Genomic DNA, 27,489 nt, shown 5'->3' with positions numbered 1-27,489 from the left:
CGATAATAATTCAAATCAAGGATACTATCGGGAAGTCCTTTAGAAAAAGTCGATGTCGAAGTAAAATTTGAAACTATGCACGCACTTCAGAGATAGCGTGATATCCGGAGCTGCGATTTCATTTCAACGCTTTTTTGTGAAAAGGGCGATACTTACAAATGTAAACATAGGGCTTTTTTCATACATGCGAATGAGGGCTTTGAAACGCAACAAATTAACCTAAAAATTTGGATTCTACGATATTGCTTTCTTAAACTACGGAAAAAAAATACAACGGGCAAAACTGTATTTTTGTTTGCTTATTTAAAGTTTCTCCTTCCACGCTCCATGCAAACAAACAGGGCGATACATATTTTGCTAGCAGCTTAGAGGCGAAACTGTTATTTTCGTATTTTTTTAGGATTTTCAAGCTGATACCAGCTGTAAATAGTAACAATGATCGCTATTGAAAAAACGCGGACGAAATCGGTGGTGTAGAACGGTAGTTATTGTAAAAAACGTAAGGGCGATATTTCAATGCTGATAGGTGGGACCGAAAAAGTAAACAATCGCCAAAGGGGCGATACTATCATTTTGTCAAATTCAATTGCAAAAACAAATTTTAATTTAATAATTTCAAATACTTTATGAAGTTTTGGGTTTCGATCACTGAATCATGCAATCTAGGATGTAAAAAACACAATAGTTCTTAAATAGGAAATAAAACCAAGTCTGGAAATATTCACTGTTGATTTTCTTTGAATGGTATCACTGCTAGCGTTGATTTCTTAGTTCTCTTCAAATCGATTCAAAAAAAAAATTCGATTTTTTTGACTCAGTACAATATATATCCCCTTTAGGAAAATTCAGTTTTCCCACCACAATTTAGATATTTTATTAACACAGCATTAACAATAATTCGTTTGTTTGTTTATTTTATGGGCCATTTTTTCGCTTTCCCATTGATTTGGTTTGAGATTTCTAGCACTGATGTTGTCCTATGCTGATTTGAGCGATTCTCTGAAACCTGCCACTATCCCATGTAGTATGTGTTATCAAAAACATCGCGAAGCATCAAGTTCTAAATTTTCTCAAACGATATAATATCCGAAGAGAGTGATAAGAGTTATAAGAAATGTCTCATCACACGGTTAGGTGGATTAAAAACGTTTTTATTTATGATTTCAAGACGCTTTCATCACGTTTTTTGAAAATTTCAATTCACGAGAACGTCACTTTTTATCATAAATTTAGGAATAGATTTTCCTTATTTTAAAGTACAATTTTTATTAAAATTTTCTATAGGATTGTGTAAATTCTGGTTGTTGAACGAACCAAATCTAAATAATTGGATTTTTTCGGACCTTATTATGGCCCTCAGTTGGCCGTACATGATATCATGTACTTTGAGCATTTGCTTGGTTAGCGCATTGTAGGGTTAACATATTTAGATCTGAGTCGCATGCTCTGTTATGCGCATAAAGAAAAATTTGTCTGATATCAAAATAAATCCAAAAATCGGATATATAGTTAACACCCGATTTTATACGCCTCCGCTTTTATCAGCCTCCGATCTTGTCTACCCCCGATTTTGTCAGCTTTTTGACCCGATTTTTGTGTGAAAATAGATAGTTCGTAGTTTGATGGGCTCTAGCAGACGAACCAAGTTGAGGTCGAGTAAATTCTTTCTTGGGCATATTTTTCGTATTTTAGAGATTTAGAAAAATCAAAAAGAATTTTTTTATGTTGCACTGTCAGACCCCCTTATAATAATTTTGAACTAAACAATCAGAAACGATTATGAGGCTACATCTAGGGACCAAAGAAGAATATTTTAAGAGCTTGGGTTTATCATAAAGAAATAAAGATATATGTCCCGATTTTGTCAATGTCCTTGTTTTCTCAGCCAAAAATTCACCTGGGGCCGATAAAAACGCGTTTTTATCTTTATTTTACTGTTATTTTTTACAGTGGAGCACGATAAAATAGACATAGTTCGGCAATTTTTCTTAACGCAATTAAGAGATGAATCGAGATCTTATAAAGGGGGGTGGCTAAGTGTTTCAGCGGAAAAAACACTTTAATTGCGATTAATTTAGAAATTTAGGCGAAATAATTAATTTTTTTAATCAAATTTTTTGTGCATTTTAATTGATCATTTCAATAACATTCTGTTTTTTCATGCAAAAATATCGACAAGCGACTCGGTGACGAAGCTTTTTGTAGAATATCTCTGGAAAAAATACGATTTGCGATGTTAACTGCTATTTAAAAACTACCTAATCAATTTATTTCAAACTTTGAGTGCACATTCTATGTTTAAAATACCTAACCCCTACGCTGAGTTTTCGAGATAATTTTTCGATTAAGGGTTTTTTACTTCAAAAAGTTCTGAATTTTTCGTGAAATATAGCAATTTATATTTGAAATGAGTAAAAAAAACCCTAATTGAAAAATTCTCTCAAAAACTCAACGTATGCACTAGGTATTTTAAACATAGAATTTGTACGCAAAATATGAATTAAATCGGTTAGGTAGTTTTTGAATGGCAGTTAACACCGTAAATCGTGTTTTTCGAGAGACGTTCTACAAAAAGCTTCGCCACCGAGTCGATTGTCCATATTTTTGCATGAAAAAAATACAGAATGTTATTGAAATGATACATTATAATGCATAAAAGTTTTTATCAATTCGCTTCACTCAGTTTAAGAAAAATCGCAAAGAAAGTGTTTTTTCACGCTGAAACCCATAGCCCCCTTTAATAACGGCGCTGGTGGTTGAGTGGTAAGCGTGACCGCCACTCATTCCAGTTGGTGGATTCAATCCCAACCGAGGTTGTTGAGATTTTTCTGAGGTGAAAAAAAAATCTGTGGTCACGTTTTCCTTCGACAGGGAAGTAAAGCCGTTGGTCCCCAGTCCATGAGTTGATGGATCGATATCTAGTCCAGATAGTGGAGTGACCTCTCTGGTCTTTGGCTATGAAGAAGTAGAAGCGAACTTCTATACTTACTAACAAATATCCTCCTCCCGTGAAGTTTGTGGAGTGCGCAGTAGTATATATGGCCTCTATATCTACGTGTTTAACCCTAGAACGGTTTTGTAAGGTGCATTTGTACCCCAGAGCTATTTGCAACCCCTGTTATTCCGTTACGGTTTATTTTGACTGCAAGTAATCTATCAAACATCAATTTGATTATTAAACTTCCCTTGAAGCAGGTGGAACCTATTTGTTTCAAATGACCAACTTAACAGTGCCTGCTTAAAGTTTGTCTGGGGTACAAATGTACTCCACAAAACCGTTTACGTTGTGTTTTGTCATGTGTATATAATTCGGGAAATTTATTACATCTTTTTTAAAAGCAAAATATCGATACATAGTAAGCGAGAAGCTTGTGTAAAATTGTATAAGGTTGAACATTGCTGAACAATAGTATCTTTTATTTGATATAATAAAACTAATATAGCAAAGTAACTAAAATATGCGCTCGGATCGTTATCGTAAGGTTTGCTTTTTCGAATGAATCAGGCGAAACACATTCGGGAATATGACTTGTTTGTAAAATGCACCATGCACCAATCGATTCGTCGTCTTCTGTAGCCCAGGCTCTGGAACATATTTACTTTATATACAAATACAATGCACCGGCTCTATCAGTCCTTTCAACGCCTTCTTGTGTTATCGCCGTTATGGAATTTTGCTGTATTGTTACTGTTTGTATTGGTGTTTGGTGCTCACAAAAGCATAGAAATGAATACTTAGTCGGTTTTTGAATAATTTACTGCTTGTTCGAAAGCCACATTAACAATCTTATCAACGCCGTGTAGATGGTCAAAATCGGTTCGAAACTACCGGAGTTATAGCAATATCAAGGAAAAAGGAAATTTTGTCGTTTTATAAAAACCAATTTAATCCACCTAGCAGTGAGATGAGACATTTCTTACACATTTCACTATTGGATTAGTTGGCAGAACTTACGAGAAGTAGGCACCCAACTAGAGGTGGGATGAAAACAGTTTCTAGTCTTGCACGAATAAAATCTCAAATAAACTGAATAAATTATAGAAATCAACAAAACGAACGAAATAAAAAAGCAAAGCAAAAAATGAAATAATAGGTTTTTAAATTCATAAAATGAGTAGAAAAATTAATGTAAATCAAAATTATAATATGTACGAATCAAATTAGATTAGGTTATTAAATAAAAATTAAGATTATATTTAGAAATAGTTATAAGATTAATAGAATAAATTGACTCATATTAATAAATTGAATTAAATAAAACGAATAACTGAACATGAAATGCATAAAATTAAAGATATGAATAAAATGAATAAAATGAATAAAATGAATAAAATGAATAAAATGAATCAAATGAATCAAATGAATCAAGTGAATCAAATGAATCAAATGAATCAAATGAATCAAATGAATCAAATGAATCAAATGAATCAAATGAATCAAATGAATCAAATGAATCAAATGAATCAAATGAATCAAATGAATCAAATGAATCAAATGAATCAAATGAATCAAATGAATCAAATGAATCAAATGAATCAAATGAATCAAATGAATCAAATGAATCAAATGAATCAAATGAATCAAATGAATCCCTCCCTCCCGTGAAGTTTGTGGAGTGCGCAGTAGTATATATGCCCTCTATATCTACGTGTTTAACCCTAGAACGGTTTTGTAAGGTGCATTTGTACTCCAGAGCTATTTGCAACCCCTGTTATTCCGTTACGGTTTATTTTGACTGCAAGTAATCTATCAAACATCAATTTGATTATTAAACTTCCCTTGAAGCAGGTGGAACCTATTTGTTTCAAATGACCAACTTAACAGTGCCTGCTTAAAGTTTGTCTGGGGTACAAATGTACTCCACAAAACCGTTTACGTTGTGTTTTGTCATGTGTATATAATTCGGGAAATTTATTACATCTTTTTTAAAAGCAAAATATCGATACATAGTAAGCGAGAAGCTTGTGTAAAATTGTATAAGGTTGAACATTGCTGAACAATAGTATCTTTTATTTGATATAATAAAACTAATATAGCAAAGTAACTAAAATATGCGCTCGGATCGTTATCGTAAGGTTTGCTTTTTCGAATGAATCAGGCGAAACACATTCGGGAATATGACTTGTTTGTAAAATGCACCATGCACCAATCGATTCGTCGTCTTCTGTAGCCCAGGCTCTGGAACATATTTACTTTATATACAAATACAATGCACCGGCTCTATCAGTCCTTTCAACGCCTTCTTGTGTTATCGCCGTTATGGAATTTTGCTGTATTGTTACTGTTTGTATTGGTGTTTGGTGCTCACAAAAGCATAGAAATGAATACTTAGTCGGTTTTTGAATAATTTACTGCTTGTTCGAAAGCCACATTAACAATCTTATCAACGCCGTGTAGATGGTCAAAATCGGTTCGAAACTACCGGAGTTATAGCAATATCAAGGAAAAAGGAAATTTTGTCGTTTTATAAAAACCAATTTAATCCACCTAGCAGTGAGATGAGACATTTCTTACACATTTCACTATTGGATTAGTTGGCAGAACTTACGAGAAGTAGGCACCCAACTAGAGGTGGGATGAAAACAGTTTCTAGTCTTGCACGAATAAAATCTCAAATAAACTGAATAAATTATAGAAATCAACAAAACGAACGAAATAAAAAAGTAAAGCAAAAAATGAAATAATAGGTTTTTAAATTCATAAAATGAGTAGAAAAATTAATGTAAATCAAAATTATAATATGTACGAATCAAATTAGATTAGGTTATTAAATAAAAATTAAGATTATATTTAGAAATAGTTATAAGATTAATAGAATAAATTGACTCATATTAATAAATTGAATTAAATAAAACGAATAACTGAACATGAAATGCATAAAATTAAAGATATGAATAAAATGAATCAAATGAATAAAATGAATAAAATGAATAAAATGAATCAAATGAATCAAGTGAATCAAATGAATCAAATGAATCAAATGAATCAAATGAATCAAATGAATCAAATGAATCAAATGAATCAAATGAATCAAATGAATCAAATGAATCAAATGAATCAAATGAATCAAATGAATCAAATGAATCAAATGAATCAAATGAATCAAATGAATCAAATGAATCAAATGAATCAAATGAATCCCTCCCTCCCGTGAAGTTTGTGGAGTGCGCAGTAGTATATATGCCCTCTATATCTACGTGTTTAACCCTAGAACGGTTTTGTAAGGTGCATTTGTACTCCAGAGCTATTTGCAACCCCTGTTATTCCGTTACGGTTTATTTTGACTGCAAGTAATCTATCAAACATCAATTTGATTATTAAACTTCCCTTGAAGCAGGTGGAACCTATTTGTTTTAAATGACCAACTTAACAGTGCCTGCTTAAAGTTTGTCTGGGGTACAAATGTACTCCACAAAACCGTTTACGTTGTGTTTTGTCATGTGTATATAATTCGGGAAATTTATTACATCTTTTTTAAAAGCAAAATATCGATACATAGTAAGCGAGAAGCTTGTGTAAAATTGTATAAGGTTGAACATTGCTGAACAATAGTATCTTTTATTTGATATAATAAAACTAATATAGCAAAGTAACTAAAATATGCGCTCGGATCGTTATCGTACAGTTTGCTTTTTCGAATGAATCAGGCGAAACACATTCGGGAATATGACTTGTTTGTAAAATGCACCATGCACCAATCGATTCGTCGTCTTCTGTAGCCCAGGCTCTGGAACATATTTACTTTATATACAAATACAATGCACCGGCTCTATCAGTCCTTTCAACGCCTTCTTGTGTTATCGCCGTTATGGAATTTTGCTGTATTGTTACTGTTTGTATTGGTGTTTGGTGCTCACAAAAGCATAGAAATAAATACTTGGTCGGTTTTTGAATAATTTACTGCTTATTCGAAAGGCACATTAACAATCTTATCAACGCTGTGTAGATGGTCAAAATCGGTTCGAAACTACCGGAGTTATAGCAATATCAAGGAAAAAGAAAATTTTGTCGTATTTTAAGGACTTGTTTTATAAAAACCAATTTAATCCACCTAGCAGTGAGATGAGACATTTCTTACACATTTCACTATTGGATTAGTTTGCAGAACTTACGAGAAGTAGGCACCCAACTAGAGGTGGGATGAAAACAGTTTCTAGTCTTGCACGAATAAAATCTCAAATAAACTGAATAAATTATAGAAATCAACAAAACGAACGAAATAAAAAAGCAAAGCAAAAAATGAAATAATAGGTTTTTAAATTCATAAAATGAGTAGAAAAATTAATGTAAATCAAAATTATAATATATACGAATCAAATTAGATTAGGTTATTAAATAAAAATTAAGATTATATTTAGAAATAGTTATAAGAATAATAGAATAAATTGACTCATATTAATAAATTGAATTAAATAAAACCAATAACTGAACATAAAATGCATAAAATTAAAGATATGAATAAAATGAATCAAATGAATAAAATGAATAAAATGAATAAAATGAATAAAATGAATAAAATGAATAAAATGAATCATACTATGTTGCGTTTCGGCTTCGCCTCATCAGAAACCGACACTAACACATTGTCGGAATAGATTAGCGCCGGCTTGACGCAAATCCCTTAAAACTAAAACACACTATGTGTTTCAATCAAACGACTGATCAAACGTGATGTCCCGTTCGAGCAGAAGTTCTGTTTATATAATAAAATGAATAAAATGAATAAAATGAATAAAATGAATAAAATGAATAAAATGAATAAAATGAATAAAATGAATCAAATGAATCAAATGAATCAAGTGAATCAAGTGAATCAAGTGAATCAAATGAATCAAATGAATCAAATGAATCAAATGAATCAAATGAATCAAATGAATCAAATGAATCAAATGAATCAAATGAATCAAATGAATCAAATGAATCAAATGAATCAAATGAATCAAATGAATCAAATGAATCAAATGAATCAAATGAATCAAATGAATCAAATGAATCAAATGAATCAAATGAATCAAATGAATCAAATGAATCAAATGAATCAAATGAATCAAATGAATCAAATGAATCAAATGAATCAAATGAATCAAATGAATCAAATGAATCAAATGAATCAAATGAATCCAATGAATCAAATGAATCAAATGAATCAAATGAATCAAATGAATCAAATGAATCAAATGAATCAAATGAATCAAATGAATCAAATGAATCAAATGAATCAAATGAATCAAACAACTCAAATGAATCAAATGAATCAAATGAATCACATGAATCAACTGAATCAGATGAATCAAATGAATCAAATGAATCAAATGAATCAAATGAATTAAATGATTTAAATAAATTAAATGAATTAAATTAATCAAATTAATCAAATTAATCAAATGAATCAAATGAATCAAATGAATCAAATGAATCAAATGAATCAAATGAATCAAATGAATCAAATGAATCAAATGAATCAAATGAATCAAATGAATCAAATGAATCAAATGAATCAAATGAATCAAATAAATCAAATGAATCAAATGAATCAAATGAATCAAATGAATCAAATAAATCAAATGAATCAAATGAATCAAATGAATCAAATGAATCAAATGAATCAAATGAATCAAATGAATCAAATGAATCAAATGAATCAAATGAATCAAATGAATCAAATGAATCAAATGAATCAAATGAATCAAATGAATCAAATGAATCACACGAATCAAATGAATCAAATGAATCAAATGAATCAAATGAATCAAATGAATCAAATGAATCAAATGAATCAAATGAATCAAATGAATCAAATGAATCAAATGAATCAAATGAATCAAATGAATCAAATGAATCAAATGAATCAAATGAATCAAATGAATCAAATGAATCAAATGAATCAAATGAATCAAATGAATCAAATGAATCAAATGAATCAAATGAATCAAATGAATCAAATGAATCAAATGAATCAAATGAATCAAATGAATCAAATGAATCAAATGAATCAAATGAATCAAATGAATCAAATGAATCAAATAAATCAAATGAATCAAATGAATCAAATGAATCAAATGAATCAAATGAATCAAATGAATCAAATGAATCAAATGAATCAAATGAATCAAATGAATCAAATGAATCAAATGAATCAAATGAATCAAATGAATCAAATGAGTCAAATGAATCAAATGAATCAAATGAATCAAATGAATCAAATGAATCAAATGAATCAAATGAATCAAATGAATCTGATGAATCAAATGAATCAAATGAATCAAATGAATCAAATGAATCAAATGAATCAAATGAATCAAATGAATAAAATGAATAAAATGAATCAAATGAATCAAATGAATCAAATAAATCAAATGAATCAAATAAATCAAATGAATCAAATGAATCGAATGAATCAAATGAATCAAATGAATCAAATGAATCAAATGAATCAAATGAATCAAATGAATCAAATGAATCAAATGAATCAAATGAATCAAATGAATCAAATGAATCAAATGAATCAAATGAATCAAATAAATCAAATGAATCAAATTAATCAAATTAATCAAATTAATCAAATTAATCAAATTAATCAAATGAATCAAATGAATCAAATGAATCAAATGAATCAAATGAATCAAATGAATCAAATGAATCAAATTAATCAAATTAATCAAATTAATCAAATTAATCAAATGAATCAAATGAATCAAATGAATCAAATGAATCAAATGAATCAAATGAATCAAATGAATCAAATGAATCAAATGAATCAAATGAATCAAATGAATCAAATGAATCAAATAAATCAAATGAATCAAATGAATCAAATAAATCAAATGAATCAAATGAATCAAATGAATCAAATGAATCAAATGAATCAAATGAATCAAATGAATCAAATGAATCAAATGAATCAAATGAATCAAATGAATCAAATGAATCAAATGAATCAAATGAATCAAATGAATCAAATGAATCAAATGAATCAAATGAATCAAATGAATCAAATGAATCAAATGAATCAAATGAATCAAATGAATCAAATGAATCAAATGAATCAAATGAATCAAATGAATCAAATGAATCAAATGAATCAAATGAATCAAATGAATCGAATGAATCAAATGAATCAAATTAATCAAATTAATGAAATTAATCAAATTAATCAAATTAATCAAATTAATCAAATTAATCAAATTAATCAAATTAATCAAATTAATCAAATTAATCAAATTAATCAAATTAATCAAATTAATCAAATTAATCAAATTAATCAAATTAATCAAATTAATCAAATTAATCAAATTAATCAAATTAATCAAATTAATCAAATTAATCAAATTAATCAAATGAATCAAATGAATCAAATGAATCAAATGAATCAAATGAATCAAATGAATCAAATGAATCAAATGAATCAAATGAATCAAATGAATCAAATGAATCAAATGAATCAAATGAATCAAATGAATCAAATAAATCAAATGAATCAAATGAATCAAATGAATCAAATGTATCAAATGTATCAAATGAATCAAATGAATCAATTGAATCAAATGAATCAAATGAATCAAATGAATCAAATGAATCAAATGAATCAAATGAATCAAATGAATCAAATGAATCAAATGAATCAAATGAATCAAATGAATCAAATGAATCAAATGAATCAAATGAATCAAATGAATCAAATGAATCGAATGAATCGAATGAATCAAATGAATCAAATGAATCAAATGAATCAAATGAATCAAATGATTCAAATGAATCAAGTGAATCAAATGAATCAAATGAATCAAATGAATCAAATGAATCAAATGAATCAAATGAATCAAATCAATCAAATCAATCAAATGAATCAAATGAATCAAATGAATCAAATGAATCAAATGAATCAAATGAATCAAGTGAATCAAATGAATCAAATGAATCAAATGAATCAAATGAATCAAATGAATCAAATGAATCAAATGAATCAAATGAATCAAATGAATCAAATGAATCAAATGAATCAAATGAATCAAATGAATCAAATGAATCAAATTAATCAAATGAATCAAATGACTCAAATGAATCAAATGAATTAAATGAATCATATGAATCACATGAATCACAAGAATCACAAGAATCAAATTAATCAAATTAATCAAATTGATTTAATTCATCCAGTGAATACAATGAGTCAAATTAATGAAATGGATCAAATGAATAAAAAGAATGGATGAACAAAATGAATAAAGTAAAAAAAATGAAATGCATAAATAAAACAAACGAATCAAATAAACAAAATGAACTGAAGTGATAAAATGAATAAAAAGAAGAAAATTAGCAGATTTAAATGCATTGATTAAAATGAAAAATTGAACAATGGTAAAAGGTTATAAATTAATATGAAGAAATAAATTGAATCACATAAATTATTTGTATGAAATTATTGAAACTGAAAAAGTAGTCAGATTATTAAAATGAAGAAACAAAACAAAATGAATAAAATACATACAATGACAACAATGAATAAAATAAATCAAATGAATGATATGAGTAAAATGCACAAAAAGAATAAACTGATCAGAGTGAATCCAAAGAATGAAACGAATAAAATAAGTAAAATGAACGCAGATGAACAAAACGAATAAAAAGATGCGGAATGAAATAATTAATTAAAATGAAATGGTCATATATTTGAAGCTAAAAACATTTTTGAATTAAGAAAATGAATAAACCGGATTGTACGAATTTGAGAACCATTGCATCAAAAAGTTTTGAAATGGTTTTGAAAATCCCATCTTCTGAGAAAAGGCTAATAATGGACTTTCTAGGGCTTCCATCTTTTTTTGGTTTTTTGGTTGGTTGATGCCTTCTCTACTTACGTGCGCGTGGGACCAAGATACACACTAAAGAGCCTCTTTATTTCTACTCTTTGCGGCGTGCAGCCATGGAGCCATGCAACACGTATCGAAGTGAAGAGGTTTATTGTGAAAGAGAAGAGCGGTGGCTCGCATGAAAAGTGCAAAGAGCGTTTGTTATTCTTCTCTTTATTTGCTCTGAGGTGCATAACATTGCTGTCGAGAGTGGGTACTTTGGGAGACTTCTTTTCCTGGATCTGATTTGTGGATATTTTTGGTCTTTGATCCGTTATTTTTCATGAAAGTTCGTACCAATACAACGAATGTGCAGCTGATACAATACATGGTTCATTCGCCTGCGCCACGTTCCGTCTTCCATCTGCAACACCTTTCGTTCGAAAACTCCAAGGGCGTTGGTCCTCCACGAGCATAGTCCAGGTCTCGTGGCCGTAGAGGACCACCGATCTAATCAGCGTCTTGTAGATAATCAACTTCGTGCGGCGGCGAATTTTGTTCGACCGGAGCGTCCTCCGGAGTCCAAAGTAGGCACAATTTCCCGCCAAGATCCGTCTTTGAATTTCTCTGCTGTTATCATTGTCGTCGGTTACCAGTGAGCCCAAATACATGAATTTGTCGACCATCTCGATTTCATCACCGTCAATCCGAACTCGGGTGGGAGGTTCACATTGTCGTCTCTAGAACCTCTTCCTTTCATGTATTTTGTCTTCGAAACGTTGATGGCAAGACCAATCCTGCTGGCTTCAGCTTTCAGTCTTTGAGCATATGTTTCATTCAAAATTCAATAGAGATACGAATAGTTTAAATATCGCACGTGGAATGTCTCTTTTGAAAATGTTCATCGTCAAACTTTCATATTACCCAGTTAGGCCAAATATTTTTCGGATATAGCCGTGAATTTCCTTAATTATAGTGTAGATACAGGCTTTGAATACAATTGAATTAAAATTGAGTTGATGTAGCAGCAGACAAAAAATAGTTTTGTTTTCTTAAACCTTAAATTACAATTAATAAATATTTCAGATTGGCAGATTATCACGCAACTTAGAAACGGATACAGAAATAGCTAGATAGATGCGATAGAAGAGAGACAGAGAGAGAGAGAGAGAGAGAGAGAGAGAGAGAGAGAGAGAGAGAGAGAGAGAGAGAGAGATGGGGGGGGGGGTGGTTGGCGTGTGAGGAATGGCAAATTGTGGTTAATGCAGTGACATAATTTTTATAGGTATATTATTATGATATATTGATTTCTTTCATTCTTGTCATAATTAATGTGAGTAGTAATTTTTGCGCCATAACCAGTTTAACCTAAATCTTGGAAAAGAGCTAAATTTTCGCTAGATTTTTGGGCTTCAAACATACAATTGCTTTCGGTGACGCCACGAGTATAATTATATGAGAAATCTTTTATCTCACTACTAGGTGAATTACTTGTTGATCTGTGTATTGATATACCATCCGACATTTACCTCATGATTGAACGCAATGCCTAATCCAAGGGATAAATACTAGAACTCACTGTTTCTTTATCGACACATTATTTTGTCTTTGAAGTGAACTTATATATTGATTTTTGAGAAATAGTTAATTTATTATAAAGGTAATTCACAAAACGTTCTCAACATCGAATTCCTTGAATCACGTAGATGTGTTTTCATACCCCGATATTCAAAATCGGTTTAGTTTTGGCTCTAAAACACCGGTAATGCAATACTCTGTATGAAACAATCTCATTTTTAGTTAGTGGAAATTGGTAAGCGAGGACTAAAAATACAAAATGTTTAATATCTCCACCGATCGTTCACAGCTTTTGACAATCTATAGCTTGTTAGAAAGGTATTTTAACAAGCTTTCTATTAATGTGCAGTTTGTTGGACAGAATTGTAATGTTCAAAAGTTATTTGCAAAAAACCTGCTGTGTTTTGACAAAATCGCCCATATCTCAGAAAGTAAACAACATATCGAAAATCAAAAATAATAGTGTCAAATGGCAACGTTAGGCCTTTCATTTGAAACTAATTTCATTAAGATCGGTTCAGCCATTGCTGAGATAATTACATGACATTTTGTACATACATACATACATACATACACACACACATACATACAGACATTGTCTCAATTTGTCGAGCTGAGTCGATTGGTATATGAGACTCGGCCCTCCGGGCCTCGGAAAAAGTTTTCAAAGTTTGAGCGAATCCTATACATTTCTTTTGTAAGAAATGTAAAAATGCAATATTACGTGATAGAATCGACAAAACACGAATATTTTTTGAACAGCTTTCTTTACGAATGGATTTAGACTGAAACTATCCAGTTTAATAAAAATTAGGTATATTAGAGCGATTTTAGTGCTGGGGTACGAATGTACCCCACAAAACTGTTTACGTACAGAAAAAGTCACGAAACCGTTGTAGGGTTAAAAATACCCATATGGAGACGCACTTTAGTTCGTAAATCTTCTGACAAATTAGTTGCCTGAACAACATCATATTACTGAAAAATTTATAATTTTTACTAGTTATGTCAACTCTTTCTGCTATTCAATGTGATTGGCTCCTACTATTAACCCTTTAACAACCATCGCATTCAAATGGATTTTAAAATAGTCGAAGAAACAATTATGGAATTTCAAAACTAATAGCAGAAGTGGATTCAGCGACCCGAAATCAGTTCAAAAGCTAATTTTTAGCTACATAAACCATTTTTTTTAAAATTTTGTCGCAACTTTGTATGGAGAGGAGTTTATTTTTTTCACAAATGAATGATGTTTACCTATGAAATATTTATTGAAAAAACTCCTTAAGAAGCAAACAGAATAAATTGCATTACAAAAAGGGTAAGGGTTTCAGCGTGACAAAAACACTTTTTTAGAACTTTGCGTGAAGCGAACTGATCGAAACATTCGTACATTATTGTATATCAGTTGAATAACATTCTGAATTTTTTTCATGCAAAAATATCGACAAACGACTCGGTGACAAAGCTTTTTGTAGAACGTCTCTGGAGAAAACAAGATTTGCGGTGTTACCTGCCATTCAAAAACTACTTTACCGATTTCTTTCAAACTTTGCACACATTCGTTGTAAAAAGTACCTAACCCCAACGTTGAGTTTTTGGGGATAATTTTTCAATTAAGGGGAAAAAGTAATAAAATGTCGGAATTTTTCGTGAAAAATTATTTTTTTTATTGAAAATGAAATTTATAATAATTTATATATAAAACTCAACGTAGGGGTTAGGCATTTTTACATAGAATGTATATACAAAGTTTGAAAGAAATCGGTTAAGTATTATTTTAATGGCAGGTAACACCGCAAATCATGATTGTTCCAGAGACGTTCTACAAAAGGCTACGTCTGTCCCCCTTAATTAAACATTATTTGCTCCAATAATCTCACTGATAAAAATGTCAAACCATATTGCCACAAAAACTAAATGACCCCCCTAATCTTACGAAAATAATATTATCCCCTTGTGTAGATATATAAGATAGCTATAAAATCGCATTAGTTTCATTTTAAAAAAATCAATATGTAATCCCCTAGTTTTAAGCAATTTAAAATGTAAAACAAAACAAAATTGGCACCTTTAAGCTAACGCAACGTGCCTTATCAAATAAACGATTTGAATAAAAAAAGGCTACGTCACCGAGTCGTTTGTATATATTTGCGTATAAAAAAATTACAGAATGTTCTTGAAACGATACACTATAATGTACGAAAGTTTTGATCAATTTGTTTCACGCTACGTTCTAAAACAATTCGCAAAAAATGTTTTTTTTTCCCGCTGAAACCCTTAAACCCCCCCCCCCCCCTTAATCTGGTTAGTCACAGTAGTCGATTGGCGCATCACGTATTTTCTTTGCTGTGGCGTGTGCAATCATGTGCTTAGCCGCAAACCAATGAACGGTGGTTGATGAAACAGGGGGTCCGAAGAGCCCCGTACGCTCATTTCGCACAAAAGCGGTGAGCGTCTTGAAAATATCTGCATTTTCACCCAAATAAAAAACATTTCATAAAATATGAGGCTCGAGCTTTCCAAAACACTTTTTTGTTATTTTTCTTACTTTTATAATGATTTTTGTTCTGAGGATGCTAACAAAAATGAAACACGTTGTATTTCCTTTCTAAAAAACCAACGAATTTGATTCAGCTGCCAAAATCAATGTTTTAGAATAGCGGTTCCACGAATATGTACAACAGTCATGAAGTCTTACGATTTTCAGACTTCAGATCGATCGAGGGGGTCCGAATTATCCCCACGATCTTAACAGCACCGGGTCCCCTTAATGTTTTCGGTTTCCATTTTTTGGTCATTTTAGCAGCACATTTTAGACCGATAATAACAAATCGATTTTTTTAAATTCTACGATGGTGTAACCCCTTAACTTCAACTTTTTAAATTGAAAAATGTATGTGCAGCTTACAGGTAATGGTAGAATAGAATTGGTAGTAGAGTGGTTATGCTGATAACATGTTACTGTACTGTATTTGAAAAAGCTTTACTCTACTACCAAATATTCTTCGTTTTATTATCCGTCTTTTTATACTTCCAAGGGCACAATACAAGCATTGCAATCGATTTGATGTTAGTCTTTATTTTGATTTCCGATACTAACCGTACAACCATATTTTCTTTCATACAGATATCTATTTAAACGCTGAAGTGCTCTTTCAACCAAAAGAAGAGCGGAACTGCGGCGAGTTCATACTACTCCACTAACAGGAAATAATCAAGCTCCGTCTGCAAATATGGTGATAGGGGAAGAAACCAACAACGAGGAGGCAGCGCCTCCTCCACAGATGTTTGCTCCGCAGAAGGCTACCATTGAGAATATAATGAGCGGAATTGAAAATACCGGATCGGTGAAAATGAACAATCATAGAAAAAAGTTGAGACAGCGGTAATTGTCACTTATCAGCCACACATCTAACAACACACTCTCATTATTTACCACTTTATATTTTTTGTGTTTAGATTTGATATCATCAAGAAACTCGGTCAAGGGACATACGGAAAGGTACAACTAGGAATTAACAAGGAATCTGGACAGGAAGTCGCTATCAAGACAATTAAAAAAAGCAAAATAGAAACAGATGCAGATCTCATTCGGATACGAAGGGAAGTGCAAATTATGAGCTCCGTGCAGCACCCCAATATAATACACATTTATGAAGGTGGGTAAAACTAATGATATAATTAAAAAAATGTAATCAACATAACACAAGAAGGTATTGGAACATTCGTTTATTTGTAAAGGGGCTTATATCCTCTAGACAGTGGTTCTCAAACTTTTTCGTACCGCGGACCCTTATAAATCTCCCTGGGTTGTGGCGAACCCCCATAGTGAAACATCGATTTTGTATGCTATCAATATATTATTTTCAGCCTGTAAAAAAAACAAAAAATGAAATTAATTAGTCTGTGTAAAATATCCACTCGGAAAAAATATTTTTCTTCACGGACCCCCAGCAGCGACCTCACGGCCCCCTAGGGGCCCGCGGACCACAGGTTGTGAATCACTGCTCTAGACCACTCAAATCACTGTAGTCTTCTTGAACTTATTGGTCGAACCATACTGTCTCGCTCTAGAATATAGTTAGGGGAAAGTGAGGCAATATGAGCACCCTAAGGTAATATATCTGCAGCAAAACATACAAATAATCTCAAATTACCCTCTATTGGAAGAATACAACATATTCTTCACATGCAGTTATTAAACGTGCTGAAGAAAATTCAAAATCTTTGAAAATAATCGTTGTTTATAATGATCGATTTTTTGGCTTGGTAAAAACCTTGTGGGCAATATGAGCAATATTAAGGGGCAATATGATCATGTCGCAAACAATTGCATTTTATCACAAAATTTAAAATGGGTGGGCGTAGCGTATTGGTAAATCGATTGCCGTGTACGCAGCGCACCTGGGTTTGAGTCCCGACCCCGCACATAGGGTTAGAAATTTTTCATAAGAGATTTTTCTAACCCGAAGAGGCGAATGACCTTAAGGTTAAAACCTCTATAATCGAAATAAAAAAAAAAAAAAACAAAATTTAAAATGTATTTCACTTATACTTAATAAAAATCATATTTTCCATTGATTTCGTGACATTTAGTTGGCAATGAAATTCATCTTATAGTTTTTTAACAGTATTTTCGGAACTGCGAGATACTAACCGTACAACCAAATGTCCATTTTGTTTTAATAATAACTTTGTGAGTAATTTTCTCGAGCAAAATATTATTTATCGTTCGCAGTAACTTCAAATATAAAACGATTACATAGGGATAACTTTTCGGAATTTAATGCAGAAGCTCATATGAGATTTGCGTGATGCTCGTTTTGCCCCATACTGTAGATCCTTTTTCGCAGATTTTTTGTGGAAACTATAAAGTCTTGTTAAATTACTTTTATGTTTGAAATAGCTAGATAGACGTTAAATAATACGGAGATGCATGCAACTTTCAATTACCGCGCACATACGTCATGCGAATGCTTATTTCATATTGCTTGAATCTTATAACATTTTAAGTTCTTTGACATCCCGTCAGATTTTTGTATTTTTTGCTATTTAAGATTTGTTTTTCGTCGCAATTGAAGTATTACATCATCTAATAGTGATTGACGGAGCATTCGTGCAAACAAAAAAGTCGAAAATTGCTCAACTCGCCCCTCATGGCGATATTGCCTCATTTTCTCCTACCCATTACTTTAGCATGTATGTACCCTGAGCAGTGGAACTAATGGACTAACCATATGTAAGAAGTTTATAAATTTGAATATTGAATTGTTATATTGGGCAATTAAGCGTAGAACGGCAGCGCAGGGCTTCATTGGAATAAATTTGGGGTTTTTATGCTATATCAATGCAAATTTATTGTCAATATACTAATTGTCTTAATGCTGTCATTGTCGTACTTCCCAAGTTACCAACTTGGGAAGTATGACAACGTACCATTTTTAACGAACACGAACATCAAACAAAGTTTAATACATTAGCTAGACTAAATGAAAAAAGCTTATGCAATGATAGTATAATGTACAATTTTCATTTCAGTGTTCGAAAATCGTGAGAAAATGGTTCTAGTCATGGAATTTGCAGCGGGTGGCGAATTGTACGATTATCTCTCCGAGCGCAAGGTACTCTCTGAGGATGAAGCTCGACGAATCTTCCGTCAGGTTTCCACTGCAATTTATTACTGTCATAAGCACAAAATATGTCACCGCGATCTTAAATTAGAAAATATACTACTAGATGAAAACGGCAATGCAAAAATCGCCGATTTTGGACTGTCCAACGTGTTTGATGAGCAAAGACTGCTGGCGACGTTCTGTGGGTCACCGCTATACGCATCGCCTGAAATTGTTAAAGGTACACCCTATTTAGGACCAGAGGTGGATTGCTGGTCACTGGGTGTTTTACTATATACTCTAGTCTACGGAGCAATGCCATTTGATGGTGCCAACTTTAAAAGGCTCGTAAAGCAAATTAGTCAGGGTGATTATTTCGAGCCGAAGAAACCATCGCGAGCATCACCACTGATCAGAGAAATGTTGACAGTTTGTCCACAGCGACGAGCAAACATAGAGCAAATATGTAATCATTGGTGGGTGAACGAGGGTTATAACGAATCCTGTTTAGAACTTGCAGAAGAATTAGCGAATCAGACTCCTGTGCGGTTGGACGTTTTACTATCGCTGGCTCCACCATCTGTAACAGCTGATCAGATGGTAGTGGGGACCGGACAAGAAGAAGCCAAACCTAAAGAACGAATACAACGAAGTCACTCGGTTGGTTCCATCATTGATATCGGAGGAACAGAAGCTGAACGACGAATATTAGACATGGTAGCTGCAGGCGGAGAAGCAGCACTCATGCCCTCTCCAACGCGTACTATTACCCCCTCTGAAAATAGTCCTGCACAACCTAAGCGCAAATTGGAATCGACCGTATCTACTGAAAATGCTACCGGAATTGTGAAGAAAAAAGAAAAAGCCATCGATCGGTTGAAACAAAACCACTCGCAACCTGTGATCCCAGAACTGATGGACGTTGAAAATCTACCTTCAGCGTGTTTATCTAGTTCAACTTTTGCCATAGAATCAACCACAGCGGAAACAAAACCTGCTGAGGACACAAATTCAACTGATAACACTCCAACTGCTGCTCGAGATGTGCTAGAAGACCTTCAAAATCTTGAAAACTTATGTGACGAATTGTTGCAGGAAACGAATACTCCGCCTATGACAAAGGATACATCACCCGAAGAACCAACGATAGCGCCAACAGAAATTCAAACTGATACTCTATCAACACCATCAGTAGAACCGTCATCCAAAACCGTATCCGGCGTTAAGGCAAGGTTAGAAAAACTCGAAAAGGCTGATAAACCACCTGATAGGGTTCCTTACAAGAAAGTATTCAACAAAAATAAAACTGCAGACCTTAGTTGTGCCATCAATCAAGTGTCCAAACAAGATCAGGAATTTGCTCAGATAAAATCGGCTTCAAACTTGGAACGCAAAAACAGTCTTCCAGAAGAGAACCTTGCGAAACCGGCCGAGCGACGAAAATCGCGGATACTAGAGACCGCAGAAAGGTTCCAAAACATGAACAATCAGAACAACGATAAATTCAAAAAATTTTCTCTTCCCGGCACGCCAACCGTTGGAAACTATAAGAAGGAGTTCGAGCGCAAGGCCTCGATGCAAAATTCTGCTTCATCCGGTGCTCCATTCAAGCCATCGCCATACGAAATACATCGAAAAATGGAACATGAATTACCCTCGCCCAGCAATAGTTGCCAAAGTAGCGGTACTGATTTACAAGCACCACTTTCGCCAAATGAAGATAAGTTCTCTAGTCAAGATTTCAGAACTGATTTAGATGAAGTGAAAGCTAGTGACTCTAAGAGCTCTGTTGGCAGTTTCTCATTGGAGGAAGCACGACGATCGATGGAGAACTCGATCGCCTTACTTAACAAGGTTCGCACTGAATCTAATCCTCTTGATAGTCTTTGTGCCAAAACGGAAAATGTGTCCGTTTCCGAGGAGACTGAGCGTGAGCGAAAATTGAAAAACGCCCGCGAGATAATAAGCAATGCAATCCCAATTGGCCGACTACGGAAACCACCGATGCCTTTTGGGGCCAATGGCCGCTCAGCTACCGCTGGGATCGGTCTCAGTAGTTCAGCTTCTAATAAGCAGTTCCGATACGGTTCAGAGAGCATTGAACCCAAATTTGAGACTATGTCTGTGCCTAGAAGTAAGTATACTATAGAAGTAAGTATATGAAAATATCACGTAATACGAAATACTGAACAAGTGAACGAAAATATGGCATTGTAGGGGAATGTAGGTTCTTACATTTCCTACAACGAACTATTGTGAGTTATTTCTGCGCTATCATCAGTAAATGTCGCTTGAGATGGCAATCAATCATGCATAAATGCAGTGTGTCCCACATTTGTACGTTCACCCAAGGCTACAGAGAGAAATTACGGGCCCGGGGGGTTCAGCATAGGGGCACCTTCCTTCATTGTAGATTTTTCGAACACAGAAACTGTTAAGCTCGGAATTTGTTGGAAAAAATAATTATCAGCTTTTTTCCTTTTTTATTTCGACTATGTTAGTCACATTTTCTTTTTTACGTTTTAACGACATTCAATTAGCTAGAGATTACTGGGTAGGGAAAGTTATGAAACTTAGAGCCATAGTACTCAAGTGAGAGCAAGGATGTGAAGTAAACAGATCGGAAAACTAGAAGTGGCAGGGTCATTAGAACAGGCTTAATATCGTGCGGGCTTAATTTTTGCCTTCTGATAATGAGGGTCGAGCTTAGGCAGAATAACTACGAATCACCCGAGTTCACTATCATGTGTCCTTGATAAAGGTAGACGTATCTATCTTTACCGTGACAACCGGCAAAAATTAAGCCACGCAAGATCACCACTGAAAACCTGTCGACGATTAGCATCAATCTGAATGATGATTGCTGCTGTTCATCTCTGTATGCCTTTCGAATGCCGGGATAGATTTTTATTAGACTATTGTCACTGTTCTTACAGTCGTGGCGGGTTTGCTACATTGTGTAAGGCAATGGCTGTGTCTACAGCGGCTACCCACCGCTGCTGTAGCAAACCCACGACTGTAAGAACAGTGACAATAGTCTAATAAAAATCTATCCCGGCATTCGAAAGGCATACAGAGATGAACAGCAGCAATCATCATTCAGATTGATGCTAATCGTCGACAGGTTTTCAGTGGTGATCTTGCGTGGCTTAATTTTTGCCGGTTGTCACGGTAAAGATAGATACGTCTACCTTTATCAAGGACACATGATAGTGAACTCGGGTGATTCGTAGTTATTCTGCCTAAGCTCGACCCTCATTATCAGAAGGCAAAAATTAAGCCCGCACGATATTAAGCCTGTTCTAATGACCCTGCCACTTCTAGTTTTCCGATCTGTTTACTTCACATCCTTGCTCTCACTTGAGTACTATGGCTCTAAGTTTCATAACTTTCCCTACCCAGTAATCTCTAGCTAATTGAATGTCGTTAAAACGTAAAAAATAATTATCAGCTATTATGTAAGGTATCAGCTCATGAGCCGGAGGTTCTTTTTAAAAAACAAACCGCTTGCTACTATGGGTTGATCAAAAATGAATTTATTTCTAACAAAATTATTACAGAGGCCTGAGCTGATCGAACCTGCATTAATGATGACGGGCTCGTGCTGCTCGACGGGTGCTGCTGCGTCCGATATTAATGTGTCTTCTATGCTATATTTCACCGTATGGAGAAAAATTGGGTAAACACCAAAATTTTCTCACTAGGACGAAATTTTTTGAATAAAACCAGTATTTGCACTTGAAGGGCACAAATCCTTACTTATTACACGGGTGCGTTTCAACTTCGTCTTATCAGAAACCGACACTAACTTTTTGTCGGAATAGATTAGCACCAGCTTGATTCAAATCCCTAAAACTAAAACACACTTTGTGTTTTAGTTTTAGGGATTTTAGTGTTAGTTTTAGGGATTTTAGTGTTAGTTTTAGGGATTTTGGTGTTAGTTTTATGGATTTGCGTCATGCAGGCGCTAATCTATTCCGACAAAAAGTTAGTGTCAGTTTCTGATGAAAATGAGAAGCCTCTTATGAGAGACCAGCTGTGTCTGATTGAAGATGTGCTAGCTGTTTCAGATGCTGGTGCTGTAATTGATGCAGAGTGTAGATGTCGATTTTGTGTTAGATTTTTTCTTCTGTCACTATCAAACTTGATGAAGGGATGAAAATTCTGTGCTCTATCGTTTTGATGATATTGTTAACGTATATTGTCCCACTGTTTTGGTATATAACCATGAATGATCCGGTTAGGTTCCGGTCTGAAATCCCACACGTGGTACGAAACGTAGTGTTAACGTTCTTGAGAAGTAGAAAAACTCTAGAAAGAGAACTGCGGAAACTCCATTTTGGATCGATTGGATTCGCGGTTAGCTGTCAAAAAACTGAATCTAATCGAACATTTCCTATCCTTATAATATTGGACGTGTTGCCATACAATGCCGGGGCATACGTTGCCAAAAATGCTGTTTTTCTCTCCGCAGTTCTTTTTCTAGAGTTTTTTCTATTGAGAAGCACTGTCGTGCGACTCATCTCTGTGGCCGGTGGATAGTTGGATATATATTCAAATGTACATTTTCCTTCTATTCCTACCACTATTCGGAAAATACACCTGTCTTCTTAAACATCTTATAAATCTGATCAGTTACATAGGCTCCAATTGCCAAATCGTTCACAGTTGAGTTTCTGTAATAATGGTTCATTCTGTCCTCGAAGGTAACTATTTCCTTTCAGTTGAATGCGTTGTGATTTTTTGATGATCGATTCAATTTTTAATTTCTCGCAGACTCTTTGAAAAAATGTTGGAATATTTATAACGTAGAGCAGTGCATCGTTGTTTGTGCCGATGGTCACCTTTGCGAAGTTCAGTGCTTCTTCCTGGAGCTCGTAATATACGCCTTGATTGCTTAAAGATTCATCTATTAGATTGATCTCCTCTGTACTTAACAATTTGTAATTAACTATCCCTAGCTTTGCGAGTGTAACAGACTCCTGTATTTCTGAAATTTCTATATTCAGAATTATGTTTAACATTTGAATTCCTTCCACTGTTAAGGTAGAGTGGTTTTCTTCTAAATTAATCAATCTATTAACTGTATCTGTTATGTTTTCTACACTCTTGTAAACCTCATCATTTATTGATATTTGTTTGTTACTGTTATCTGTTATGACATTAATTCCTTTAGTGATCATGTTCAGGTCCTCAGCGTCTGGTGAGCCGGACATCCATTTCCAGGCTCGTCCTAGTGCGTCCAATCGTTTTTGTATCGTTTGTGGTTTCAGGTGTTTTTCGTTGTTTGTGAGGTCGTCTGTCTTTTGTTTCAGTAGTGTAATCCGGTCGGGGTAACTCGAGTTTATTCTCGAGAACTGTGCTTCAATTTGAAATATTGTATTTTCTATGGCTGTAATGTTGATAGTATGCACAAATTTTTGATATCCTCCTAGGATCCTTGCTTCTCCTGTTTTGACTATAGCTACTGGGTCTTCGTTTACATTATGAATTTTGATATTTTGACTGAGTGCCAGTGGTAGCCTGTAATTTATTTGATATTTTTATTTTTTACATTTGATTTGTGTAATTTTGAGTCGCGTTCGTTCTTAACAGTTATGTGTCCAACAAAAAAAAACATTTAACAGGCCAACGAGGGTACCCGGGTACCCACAAATTGAAATGCTCATAACTATGGCTTCCTTTAACCGATTTGGACACTTTCAGATGTTTTGGATTCAGGAACTCGTCTACTTTTTGATTCTGTACAATAGAACCAGAATAATGGATCTGGTTTTTGGTAATCCGGATTTTCCGGAGTAATGTTCCAGTACTAGGATATGATTTGTAAATTTTAATAATGTCCTAGCAATATGAGTATCAAAACTCTTCAAATTGTCTCGGAAGTCTTATTTTTATTGTTACGGGACCCTATGGCAATTTGAAAAATGGAATTGGAATACAATGGCCACTCACGGCCCCACGGGAACCTGCTCCGGAATGTCCGTTCCGGGGTCAAATCACCAGATGGTTCCAAAACCACGCGATACAGCCTACTGATGCAATTCCAAGAATTTTGATACCCATATTGCTAGTATTCCATTGAAGTTCGCAAATTGTACCCCAGCACTGGAACCTGCTTCCGGAAACCCGGATTCCCGGGAACCGAATGAAGTAACCAGATTCATTTTTACCAAGTCCAAAAGTGGATGAGTTCCTGAATCTAAAACAGCCAAAAATATCGAAATCGGTAGGATATTACCTTAGTTATGAGCATTTTAGTTTTGTGGGTACCCGGGTACCCACGTCGGCCTGTTACGTAGTAAAAAAATTCAGGAGCCCCTCCTCACTCCCACCCTTACTATATCAACAATATTATTAACCCAAAAACTTAACTTAGTGAAGTTCTAAGATGTCACAAAATTTCAATTTCCAGGTATGGATAAAACATAGGAATTTTATTAATTGAAACTTAAAAAGGTACCCGGGTACCGCGTCGGACACACAACGGTTAAATGTTACATGATTGTTCCGTTGAACATGATATTTTTTTGGATTCAGCTTTGTGTTTGGCTCTAATAATTTTGTCTTTTACAAATACTTCTTTGTCTATCTGGAACTGAGGTGCTTCTGGTCGATCTTTGTTAAATGTCGATAATTCTTTTTGTTGGGTTTTTGTAAGGTTTGCCAAGACTTCGTCGTATCTTTTCTGTCTGATTTGTTCCAGTCTATCAGGGTAAAATTGTTGGTCTGGGTTTCTTGTTTTCCCAAAGACGATTTCTTTGGGTGTCAGGGACGTTGAGTGAAAGCGTTCTATTGCTCCGTTGGTTAGGTATGGTATGGTTAGGAGTTAGGTATACTAGAATATTCAAATCAATCAGCCAACCGCGGATGTTGGGTGATTGAAGCCCTCTTTCATTGTCGACTACAATTGATTCAGGAATTTTTTGAGTAAAACGAATATTAACTGTTATGTGTCCAACAAAAAAAACACCTATAACAGGCCAACGTGGGTACCCGGGTACCCACAAATTGAAAAGCTCATAACTATGGCTTCCTTTAACCGATTTGGACGCTTTTAGATTTTTTGGATTCAGGAACTCGTCCACTTTTTGATTTGTAAAATTGAACCGGATGAATGGATCTGGTGCTTGGTAATCCGGATTTTCCGGGGTAATGTTCCAGTACTAGGGTATGATTTGTAAATTTTAATAATGTCCTAGCAATATGAGTATCAAAACTCTTCAAATTGTCTCGGAAGTCTGTTATTTATTGTTACGGGACCCTATAGCAATTTAAAAAATGGAATTGGAATGGAATGGCAACTCACGGCCCCACGGGAACCTGCTCCGGAATGTCCATTCCGGGGTCAAATCACCAAATGGTTCCAAAACCACGAGATACAGCCTACTGAAGCAATTCCAAGAATTTTGATACCCATATTGCTAGTATTCCATTGAAGTTTACAAATAGTATCCCTGTACTGGAACCTGCTTCCGGAAATCCGGATTCCCGGGAACCGAAAGAAGTAACCCGATTCATTTTTACCAAGTCCAAAAGCGGATGAGTTCCTGAATCCAAAACATCCAGAAGCATCAAAATCGGTTGGAAATTACCTTAGTTATTGTCATTTCAGTTTTGTGAGTACCCGGGTACCCACGTCGGCCTGTTTATAAATTACGTAACGCAAAAATTGCCCAAAATCGACTCCCCCCTCCTCCCATGTAACAAATTGTCACAAATTTCTTCATCCCCCCTCCCCTATTACGTAACAAATTCCTAGAAAAAAAATTTTTCTTCGGTGGAAACATGTTACGTAACGATCTAACTAACTCCCCCTCTCCCCTATATCACAACATGTCACAACTTGTTGTCCCCCTCCCCCCCCCCCTAAAAGTGTTACGTAATTTATGAATGGTCCCTGTTACGTAGTAAAAAAAATCAGGAGCCCCTCCTAACTCCCCCTTACTATATCAACAATATTATTAACCCAAAAGCTTGACTTAGTGAAGTTCTAAGATGTCACAAAGATTCAATTTTCAGCTATGGTTAAAACATAGGTATTTCATTAATTGAAACCTAAAAAGGTACCCGGGTACCGCGTCGGATACATAACGGTTAAGTATGCCGGCTCGACTAAAAAACTGTTTGTACACCTCCGAAGAATTTTTCGACCCAACAACGATTTTTTGTTGGATCGAAAAATTCTTCCATTAGGGATGCCAAAATTTGGTCAGACTAGACTTGTTGTTTTTATTACTATTCGACGTATTCCGGGAAAAGGATGTGTGACACTTGTTTCGGGATGATCGTTAACTTTTTCTGTGAATTCGAAAGGAATTGAAAGGAGCTTCGATGGATGTAATTTAATTGGAGTCGTCATCTTCTGCCGAATGTTTCAGCTAAAGAGTTAATTTGGCATCGGCAACAACGTTGCCGATACCGAGTTTATAAACGATCTCGTAATCGTGTTCCTCTGAACAGGACTTGCAATTTTTTAATTTGGCATTGACATTTATAGGTGACA

The 27,489-nt window shown here is 34.1% G+C and overlaps 1 protein-coding gene across 6 annotated transcripts in view; it reads left to right on the top strand.

Annotated features, from left to right (window-relative positions):
- LOC131677909 (uncharacterized) overlaps positions 1-27,489 on the top strand; it is a 401,698-nt gene that overhangs the window by 108,645 nt on the left and 265,564 nt on the right. For all 6 annotated transcript variants that reach the window (XM_058958001.1, XM_058958002.1, XM_058958003.1 and 3 more), the window contains 3 exons: positions 16,499-16,756; positions 16,831-17,030; positions 18,910-21,117. In XM_058958001.1, the coding sequence (XP_058813984.1) occupies positions 16,605-16,756; positions 16,831-17,030; positions 18,910-21,117 (2,560 nt within the window). In that variant the 5' untranslated portion in view covers positions 16,499-16,604. The remainder of the gene's footprint in view (positions 1-16,498; positions 16,757-16,830; positions 17,031-18,909; positions 21,118-27,489) is intronic.

This window comes from Topomyia yanbarensis, chromosome 1 (genome assembly GCF_030247195.1).
Source record: "Topomyia yanbarensis strain Yona2022 chromosome 1, ASM3024719v1, whole genome shotgun sequence".
Taxonomy (NCBI): domain Eukaryota; kingdom Metazoa; phylum Arthropoda; class Insecta; order Diptera; family Culicidae; genus Topomyia; species Topomyia yanbarensis.
This window is presented reverse-complemented; position numbering and strand designations above follow the sequence as displayed.